At 33.7% G+C, this 11,164-nt stretch overlaps 1 protein-coding gene across 1 annotated transcript; it reads left to right on the top strand.

The window, feature by feature from the left end:
• The first annotated feature begins 1,900 nt into the window (after positions 1-1,900).
• Positions 1,901-6,516, top strand: LOC106473180 (POU domain, class 3, transcription factor 4-B-like). Its single transcript, XM_022401669.1, has one exon. The coding sequence runs from the start codon at positions 1,919-1,921 to the stop codon at positions 3,221-3,223; it is 1,305 nt and encodes a 434-aa protein (XP_022257377.1). The 5' UTR covers positions 1,901-1,918; the 3' UTR covers positions 3,224-6,516.
• The last annotated feature ends 4,648 nt before the right edge of the window (positions 6,517-11,164 follow it).

Below are 11,164 nucleotides of genomic sequence, written 5' to 3' on the forward strand. Positions count from 1 at the left end.
GAAAAAGTTTCAGTTTTGAAATATAAAGACAAGCATTGTAGAAGTTTTTTTAATAGCTCTTATCGCTATATCAAGGTAGAGGTAACTGGTGTGAAAACCTTGGAGATAATACGTTCTCATCAAAGTAGGTTTACAGTCATATAAACACTCACAGTCGATCGTCAAGACTGTGCATATATTGATAATGTTATCAAGGAAATTATTTCTGATTAATGAATATGATGATCCAATTATTCCAAACAAGAACAAAGAAAAGAAGATTCTCGCGTTATCTATATTCTGAATTTTCAAGCTCACGCGTAAGTTCTTGATGTGCTAGATTGGTGAGGATTGTATATAATTTACTATGATTGCCGTATTTAATTCTCGAGAGATAGCATACGTTCAATAAGAATACGGGAACGAATTCTCGAGGAAAACCTAAATAATTAGAACCTATTTCATCTACAATTGCTCATAATAAGTAGATAAATTAACTACTGTAAAACACGAAGTAATTCCTGTCGAAACCCTCTATACGTAAGCACTCAGCCAGAGTGTTTACAGCACGTTCAACACAATAAACGTCTTTTAGGCACATGATTTAAGTGATATTTTTATTGTGAGTTGTCACCCATTTGATCCACATCTAACTTATAGTACACCTTATCCTCTATCGATAACTAAATTAGCAATATATATGTATATATACTGTTGGTCCACAAAAGAAGTTAAAAAATAAGAGTTATACACAAAAGAAATTCCATAAATATATGATCGAAAAATCAAATCACATAATCTTTATTGAGTTTTGGTGAATAAGTACAGTTATTGAAATATGCTACTACGAATCGTCACACACACACACATTTCGTAAAAATTGGCTATATAAAGTTTGTAATGGATTTCTTATTTTTTTATCGGAATATTATGTGTAATTTAGGCTTTATTTTGGATTAAATTACATAACTATCCATGTCAGGTATCGAGGTTGGTTTTAGCATTATCTCAAAATTTGTCTTTGTACTGGGAAACTGTAAAAAAAAAAAATATTTATAAACACGTGTTTGAACAACCTTATTCACTGATCTGTAGTCTCATTATATAAATTTTATCCATCTGGTCTTAGCAATATGTCTTTTGTTCATTTTATTTTTTAACAAAAATGAAGTAGAAAATAACGAAACATTCAGGTTTTATGATAGACACGCTTATTTGATCTCATTCTTTTATTTATGAGGTGAAATTATTCAGTTCAAAGGAGAATTTGTTTATCATGAATTATCAAATATTTTCTATTGTTCAAAGTTTAAAATAAAACATGTTGGTTTCTAAAGTGAACAAAAAGAATGCCTACACATAAATGTAACCTACTGTTTAATGTCAGCCACTAGCCTAATCAGACTCGCGAATAATCATACTTGGTGAACACGCCACGCTGCCAGCTGCTCAAGGTAAAGATGACAATAATTACGTCAACGTGTCAATCAGAAGATCATAGATCCCGCCCATGAGTAAGCACCGCCCTTAGGTCTGCGTTATTTTAAGGTCTAACTACACATGCTAGCAGCAGGAGATAAAATTCGACATCTCGACCTTAGCAACAAGAAGGCGCTTTTAGCAATCGAACTGTTGAGTGTATCTCCTAACAACGTGGTAAGGGTGCGGTTCTGTCTAGACCAGAGACTACTCGTTCCTTTCTTTGTCACCCACTGAAATCGGAGCCAATGGGTTCCGGAGTGTTGTGATATACCATGTGACGCCTCGCCTTTTGAATGTCGTCATCCCAGCTTTAACCAATCAACAACAGTATCATCGTCTATCTATCAGCGCCATGCTGTGGAGGCTTTTCTCTAAAGCGAGGCCACGTTGGTACTACATAATAGGCCGAGACTTGTTTTGCAAGTGAGATAAGCTCGGCGCCAATGTCTTCTGTACAATGGCTACCGCCTCACAGTGTCTGTACACAGCCACAAGTAGCGTGGTCTCTCTGACGAGCACACACGCTTGTAGGAGCAGCGATATGCAGCTCGCCAGCTCGCAGACCGGTTTTATGCGCGACTCTGCCGAGTTTAAGTACATGCCTCCGCAACATCAGAGCACTAACGGGCACGCTCTTAGCCCTCATCCCCAGTGGGTTGGGTTCTCCCCTCATGGAGACCCAGGGACTTGGCCGTCCAGCATGGCTCACCCGGGTCTACAGGACATTAAACCTCCACATCATGCTGGGACTGAACTCCACCCAGGCGCCCTCGCTCATCACCGTCCCTCACAGCACATACCAGCGTCCTACCCCTGGCACCCCTCGTCTTTGGCAGCACCTCATATGACAGGAATGGCACCCCCGGGAAACGGATCATCCCCCCCACAACGTCCAACATATGGAATGAACGGCATGCTGACCCATGGAGGTGGCCAACTTCAGCCTATAATGAGGGACATGTCCCAGCATCTGCCCACTGACCACAACACACACCATCATCATTATCATGATTCCCTACATCATCGTAGTTTGGACTCGAGGTCAATTGACAGTGACTCTGCTGTAATTAGTGAGTCACCACCACCTAATTCTGAAGACCTCGAAAATTTTGCTAAACAGTTCAAACAGAAACGAATTAAGCTGGGTTTCACTCAGGCCGATGTCGGTTTAGCCTTAGGAACGCTTTACGGCAATGTGTTTAGTCAAACAACCATCTGTAGGTTTGAAGCTCTGCAGCTAAGTTTTAAAAACATGTGTAAACTGAAACCACTATTGGCTAAATGGTTGGAAGAAGCTGACAGCTCTACCGGCTCCCCAACATCGTTAGACAAAATCGCCTCTCAGGGTCGCAAGCGGAAGAAGAGAACAAGCATTGAATTATCTGTAAAAACAGCGTTGGAAAACCACTTTCACAGACAGCCGAAGCCCGTGGGTCAAGAAATTTCAAGTCTTGCCGATAGCCTGCAATTAGAGAAAGAAGTGGTACGAGTGTGGTTTTGTAACCGTCGCCAGAAAGAGAAAAGAATGACTCCGAATGTCGACGTCGCAGGAAACCCACTGACTAACAGAGGAACAAAAGGAGGACAGAAAAACGACGGGAACCAAGACATGCTTCTGAGGCATGCTGACGGTGGTTACCTCAATGGCAGCCCCGGTCAACTCCCATCACATTCACACAGCCCGCCTATGCTCCATTCACCCCCTTCCCATTCAGCCAGCCATTCTATTTCTACCATGGGCCAGTCTCTGACCGCTCACTGACAACTCACGTGACTTGTGGGCTATCAGCTTGATTAATAACAGTTCTGTAAGAAAATCATATACTTGCCATGTGATTCTTAGGCCTAAACTGACTTATTACATAATAGTGCAATGTATAAATAAAGGCCTTCTTATGTTTGGTTAGTGAAGTGAAGATTTAATTAATTTTGTGCTCATTCCAGGAACATCTGGGACTTCTTGTACATAATATTCATGTGACGTCATCTTAATTGTTGTGTTTTTGTGCCAATATTCTGTTTTGTATCTCTTCCCGACAACGCCGAGGTCCTTGTACACACACTTATGAACGAGATGGGACTGCGGCTTGGTCAAGTTGTAATAAAGAACAAAAGGTGAGAGAGGGCACGTTTTAAACTAGTCGAAACACTGGACAAGCGTTGGAAAAACGCTTAACGTGAGGTAAGGCCCGTCTGCCGTGTTTTCATGTTACTTCTTTATATTGTTACCTGCCAGTTTTAGGACTACCTCGGAAGACCACTATAAACGTATTGACACAGTTTTCTTTTAAAAATAGCTCGGACGTTTGGAAAGCTGAAGGTAAACCCTCTCATACAGTTTGAAACTGGTACATGTTAAACTTGAAAACTATGTAAAAATTCAACAGCTTAGTAAACTTATAGTAAGAACCAAATGTGTGAATTAAAATATAATAATGATAAAGGAATATTTGTTTGATTTCATAGGGAAAGAAAAGGAAAATATAGTAAAATAAATATTTATAGTGGTTAAGAAGTAGACTGAGTTTTCGTTGGAATCATAGGTTTCTTCTTACTGAGTATTAATTTGAATGCTTATTTTAACGGTTCAAATTAAGATACATTTCAGGTCATACGCTGAAGCCTTTTATCATGAAATGTAGTTAATGATAGTCATAATAACATGCAGTTCAGTTTTGTGAATTAAACCCGTCACTGTATACTTTAGTGTGTGGCATATCTATACCGTTGTGTACTTTTGGAAGTATGCAACAATTCTGTGGCACGTTTATTATACAGACACATTTTGGAGTGGCATAGGTCAACGAATTTAATAACTATAAATAAAGCAATGCTCATATGAATGCTATACAAACTTCTTGAAAGCAGATCAATCATTAAAATCCTGATATATTTCTGTACAGAATGTGACGTTTGAAAAAGGACGTTAATTACTATAAAAATTAAGGTTTTAAACGAGGTTATGTTACTTATTGCCAGAAAAAAAGAGAGAAGATAACAAGGTTAAGAAAAGCACTTTTAGTGATTCATGAAAACATAATAGTTTTAACCTTAGAAAAAGAAGGTTATATGTTTTAAAAACAAAAGCTCTCAGCGATATTGGCTACGAGATGTAAAAATTGCGTTAAAAATATTGCAGAATTTCAAAGTAAAAGTTTCTCCCTGTACTTTTACATAGTGCTATCAGAAACGGTATCGTGTTATAACAGGCTGCCATTGAATATTATAGACAGTTTTCGTTTGTTAAAATAATCTAGCGTTTGTTGTAACTTTGTAAGTAGAAGAGAAAGTGTATATCGGCATAGCCCGGAAAACAGACGTGTATATGACCAGATAACTTGTTCGTTGTTTCCCTGTGTTTAAATGAAAGAGTGTAATCAATTAGTAATAGTGGAACACCAAAAGTTGATCCAAAAGTGCACTTCTTCGACCCATAACTGTCGCCCAGATTCAACACAAACAACATTCTGTGGCTACTAACTTTAACACTTCTTTATAATAGTTTATTAGATCTTTAAAATTGCGGAAAATGTCACAGACATTGTAGATTAAAAGTTCGTATCTCACACAGACGTATAAACAGCTGTTACTTTTATTGTAAAAGTTAACTTGCTTTTCGTTATCTAATTTCCAATACCAATTATTAAGAAAAAAGAAACATAATTATTCCTGTAGAGGAGTTCCGTTGAGGGCAGAACAAATTGAAATGCCTAGAGATGATTAGATCTATAATTCGTTAGTACAAGGTGGTTCGTCACATTAGATTTTTAATCATACGTGTTCTTAGATCACTTCCTTAGATAATTAGATCTATATTTCGTTAGTACAAGGTGGTTCGTCACATTAGATTTTTAATCATTCGTGTTCTTAGATCACTTCCTTTCTCAAAATATAGTGTCGCTTGTTAAGTTGCAGGAGAAATACTGACTTGACATTTGCTCTGATTATAGATATAGAATTACTGACCACCTATACTGACAATAAGAGCTAGGTTATGTTGGCATTTCTAGTTAATGCTTTGACGAAAGAGTTTTCGGTTTGGAGCTGTGTGATTCGGGAAAAAAAATATTAATAAGGCATCATGAAATATTTTCAGCTTTTAATGATAAAGATTACTATTTGTTCTAACATTGTGAAAACAACGTTAGTGAGGGTTAAAGTTTTTTTTGAAGTACTCCCTGAATGCTTTTCAAATTAGCGCTCTGCTTGACTGACTTATCAATAAAAATAACATCAGGCAATATAGAAATCCTCGAACAACTCAACCGAATCCTCTAAGCAAGAGTGATAACCTTAAGAGACCGATCAAAATGTATTTGTTCATCTCATCTGGTATACGTTAAAGGTTTTTTTTTAAAATAATTACATAGATCAAGTTAACATTAAATAGAGAAAATGATCCTGTTAATTTAAAACTGAGAATCTCCAAACTTAATATATTAACACATAACCATCAAATAAGACTATTTCTCGAGTTAAAATAGCTATAAACGCAAGTATTAAAGCAAATTCCGCAATTTTATGGATTAACCAGATAAGTTCAATACAAATTCGTTTGTTTGTTTTTTGATTCATTAATTAATGTCCAGTTTTATGAAATGTATGATCATGTAATGTATTTAAATCGTTTTTGCCGTTTTCTTGTGAATATATTTCTCTCTAGTTTTCATATGTGAAAAAAATCTGTTTTTCCATGTGTTTTCATGTATGCTGATATAAGATTATGAACTGCACAGTTTGTTTGCTTATGAGCACTAACTGTATTATATAAAGTTGGAGTACGTATTATATATGTGTATGTGTGTATTTTATATTGTTTTAAGTATAAGCGAAATATGTAGGGTAATCCTAAGCATCTGGTTTTAGTTTTGATATTCCTTAAGATTCATAACTGAGAACAATTTGTTTTTATTTACCCGTTAGTTGTCCCAAAACACAATATTGTTGTATGAGAGTGTGTGTGTATAAAACACGATTCAAAAAGCAGTTGAAAGGGCCCGTCTTTTAATTTTTTTGGTGCTTTAAAAATTATTCTCGACTGAACCGCTTTAATATCGTTTGGGTAACTTATATATTCCTAGTCACTATATGATCTAAGAAAACCATATAAGTTACCCTTATTACCACTTAATGTTGAGATGTAAAGATTACCCGGTTTTGTCACTCGTGGTAAACATTATTCCCTTAACTCTTCTGTAAATTGCTTTTATTAAACTTCATTTCTTAGAATACATTTAAAATAGTTAAGCCTTAAAAATTTCGTTTACAATGACATTTTGTTTTATTCTGGCTCCTGACAATACCTTCTAGCAAGCAAACAAGCTACTTGACCTCAAACTTAACACAAAGAATGCTCTCAGAGTTGATAGGAAACGATTTATCACAGGCAGTTATTCGAATCAAAGAGTGTGTCAGATTTTATTTTCCAGTTAAACGTTTTTTAATTCTTAAACCCCTAGGAAGGAAATCGTTATTTAACCACCAGCCCAATACAGTGTATTAAATCCATATATATGAACAGTATATTAGCAGGATATAGTTTTAAGCGTTATACATACTTAGTATATCATCCATTCACACCTTACAGATTAACCAGGAGAGCAAAATCCAAAATCAGTTTCTCGTGTTGTGTAAACCTTCGTGTGTTTTTCTTTCTTTCTTTTTTAGTGTCTACGTTATCTTCAGTTTGTGATTATATATTTTTTATTATGGTTTCAAATGTTTGAGAAAACTAGCAAACTAATTTTAAAGTCACTTGTCTTGAATTAGTAATATAACATATTGTCTATATCGGTTATTGTCAGTTAATTCGTTTCTGACATTAAATCAACGATCTGATTCGATGTCTCTTATGTAGCACATAGTGTAAAGAGTGTTTGTTACACTTGACAAACTGTTCCTTACAAATCATAGTATAATAAATATAGCACAAATCATTAAAGCTTGGATCCATAAAGATGAGGTTAACAGAAAAGTCTCTTCAAATTTCACTGTATACTGATGTAAATGTTTCGATAATTTGAGGTTAATCTGTGCTTAAATCTTAAAATTTAAGAAGAAAAAAAAATAGCACGCTTCTGTTTTACAGTGTGATGGTAGTTAAAACACCAAAGTTAAATGTGCAGAATTTTCAGAATTTGGATAAAAATCTTTATATTTTGCTTGCGTGAAATATTGTATACTTATTGCTGTTTTAATGTTTCTTTTTGCAGAGTTTATACTTTGCATATGTATATTATTGTATCTGTATTTGTATAGTTAATAACTGTACTATATATATATATAGCTTGAAATAGCTGTATCATATATGACAAGTTGAAATCAGGAACAATAAACACATCATTTTGTGACATAATATTTTGTCCCTTTTGTTACTGTTGTTAACCAGCTGAATATCAGTTTTTAAGAACTAGGAGACGTAATTGTAAAAGTGATATACATATAAATTGTGAATTGTTGTTAAAGCTGAATCTCGTCTAAAATATATAACTGAGAAATGTCTATTAACTACTCCGATTGGGTTCTTGTTAAATTTACAACTATTTTGAGCTGAAAGAGACACAGACATGGGTACCACCAGATGACGCTACCGGTTATGTGTTTCAAAAACAATTTTTTTATCAACTCAAAAAGAACTGCTTAGGTTTTGACTTTGTAGTATTTTTTTTTCAGTAGCGTTAGTCCCAGTCTGAATTTTTTATTTTTTTTGTATCATTGTTTTTTGAGGTGTTCGAAAGTAAACCATGAATGCAGGCCTACTACAGCTGTGTGAAAGTGTATATACTGAGAAACGGAAATCACCAGGTAAACAGTCTACAAGGTACATAATATAGTACACACATTAAATATCCTTCATAACAATAAAAACTAGATAAATCATGATACAGGAAACCCGATAGCTGATAGGAAGTAGGACCTTTCTTCTTCATCATTGCTCTGTACTGTGTTTAGATGTTTCAAACAGAGTTGTGAAAAAATGTCAGTGTATTTTCCATACTGATATGCACACGTTCACATATTCTATACGTGTATAGCGACATTATTAGTTCGTTCTAGATTATCTGATAGGAAAACGCATTATATACATATAAAACAACATGAATATCTTAACATGTAATTTACAATCAAGTTAATCAAAACGTATCAAAGAATTGAAAATTTCTCAAGAAATTGCTTAAAAACCATTGTGGATAAGAATTTGGTAGAACACTGATGACACAAACATAGCAAGAGAAAAAGGTAAATGTAAGGCTTGTCGCGCCTGGTTTTGGCGTTAATTCGACGGTAGCATCTGTTAGGCTGACGTGTTGAGTTGGCGGGTATATTTAATGGTGTCGGACATATTTTTAAGACAGATTGCGACAGGTGGGCGTTTTACAATAAGCTACGAAGTAACGAAAGGATTTCTATATGGATTATTATGTTCCCATACAGTGTATTTTATAAGTTTGATTATGTATCAAGGTTCGCTTAATCGTCCAGCCGTCTATTTACCAAAAGAATCCAAATCATTATCGTTATGTTCTTCAGTATTTAAAAATTGTTAATTTTATTGAGTTCACAGTTCATTTTATAAAACTGAGCTATAGAAAAGTGAGTTATATTCACGATTTAAACTAGCATTTCTGCTTCAGGGAACACAAAAGAAAAACTTGTTATGTAATTTGTACTGTGGAAAATCGTATAGAAAATATGGTAATATTATATGAAAAACCACGAAAAACATTTGGAAAAAAACCACATATAATATCTGAAAATATTGTATAGAAATGCTAGAAATATTATATACAAAAAATAGTGTGAAAACACAATGCCCTATAATAAAACCACTTATAGTAGTGATAACAGTATTGTTGCAAAGTGCAACTTCAAAGCAATTACAATTAATGTGAAAACACAATGCCCTATAATAAAACCACTTATAGTAGTGATAACAGTATTGTTGCAAAGTGCAACTCCAAAGCAATTACAATTAATGTGAAAACACAATGCCCTATAATAAAACCACTTATAGTAGTGATAACAGTATTGTTGCAAAGTGCAACTTCAAAGCAATTACAATTAATGTGAAAACACAATGCCCTATAATAAAACCACTTATAGTACTGATAACAGTATTGTTGCAAAGTGCAACTCCAAAGCAATTACACAATATAGTAATTTGTGAAAATCCATAGAAACCACATGAGACAAAGGATTTTGTTTAGCGAAAGGTCGTGTAATACTTGTTATGGAATTGCATTTCCTTTGTGTGTGTGTAACGAATTACAATTATACTAGAGGTGTTCTTATTTTATTCTGACATTCTACAACTTCAAATGATATAACAAAGTACAATCGTGGTTACTAAGACAATATAAGCAGTTTACTTTGACAGGAAAGTTGACAGCTTTGGTGAAAATCCTATTTTGCTGAAACCATTGTTGTCTTAATCTGGAAGTGCCATGAAAGAAGATGACCTTTCACAAGTAAAAAGAGTTGTAGATTTTTGGAGATTTCTAACTTTAACTTCACTCCTGTCTAAAACAGATTTTTGTAAAATAATCTGGATCCTTCAATTACATGTTTTAAAGAGAGAAAACGAAAACCGGTGTTGTTCTTTCGGTGCCAACTAACATTAAAGTTTTATTATTCAAATTACGTACAGAAATCAAAATATACCGAATCACAGCACAAAACTGTTTCATAAATATTGTGACGTTAAAACTGTGAAACTGCACGGTTTGTTATTATAGTTTTATATATACTGTTTACATAATAATTTAAACTGATCAACATAAATATTGTGACGTTAAAACTGTGAAACTGCACGGTTTGTTATTATAGTTTATACATACTGTTTACATAATAATTTAAACTGGTCAACATAAATATTGTGACGTTAAAACTGTGAAACTGCACGGTTTGTTATTATAGTTTATATATACTGTTTACATAATAATTTAAACTGGTCAACATAAATATTGTGACGTTAAAACTGTGAAACTGCACGGTTTGTTATTATAGTTTATATATACTGTTTACACAGTAATTTAAACTGGTCAAACTAAATATTGTTTTAAGACATTGTAATAATGTGCAACACGTCAACTTAAGTATCATATATAGCAGAAGTTAACAAACAACGATATTGTAGAAAACATGCACATGTTTAGAAAAATACCTGTCTTAACATGGATCGTGTTTTCTACAATAAGTAACAGTGTGCTTACAAGTATTAGTGTAATGTGTTTCTCTGAACAAGTGCCATATAAAGTTTATATGTTCATGTGAAATGGAAAAATGCCATGTTGTTTTTAACTAAGTAATAATGTGCAAGTGGATAACTTTTTATATACCTTATTTAACAATATGAAACTTTATATTATATCTAGTTTATATAACAAGGTGCAACTTGTCAACTTAACTCTTTTGTGTAGCATATATATCAATGTAAACTTATAAACTTAAGTATTATATCTAGTTTATACAGCAATATTCATCTAGTAAACCATGTCGTATAGTTTATATAATATCAAAGAGCTGTACACATCATATGATTTATATGATAATAATGATAACTGCTCAACTTAAATATTATGTATAAGTTTTAAAGGTTATGCATCTGGTTATCGCCAGTTTTATATATTATTTATATAAAATTCATATAATATTATAATAAATATGATACACAGTTTACGAAATATGTTGTTACATTTTTATA

Source organism: Limulus polyphemus, unplaced genomic scaffold, assembly GCF_000517525.1.
Source record: "Limulus polyphemus unplaced genomic scaffold, Limulus_polyphemus-2.1.2 Scaffold5952, whole genome shotgun sequence".
NCBI lineage: Eukaryota > Metazoa > Arthropoda > Merostomata > Xiphosura > Limulidae > Limulus > Limulus polyphemus.

Coding starts and splice junctions, on each gene's coding strand:
- LOC106473180 (XM_022401669.1), top strand. CDS start 1,919: ATGGCTACCGCCTCACAGTGTCTGTACACAGCCACAAGTAGCGTGGTC.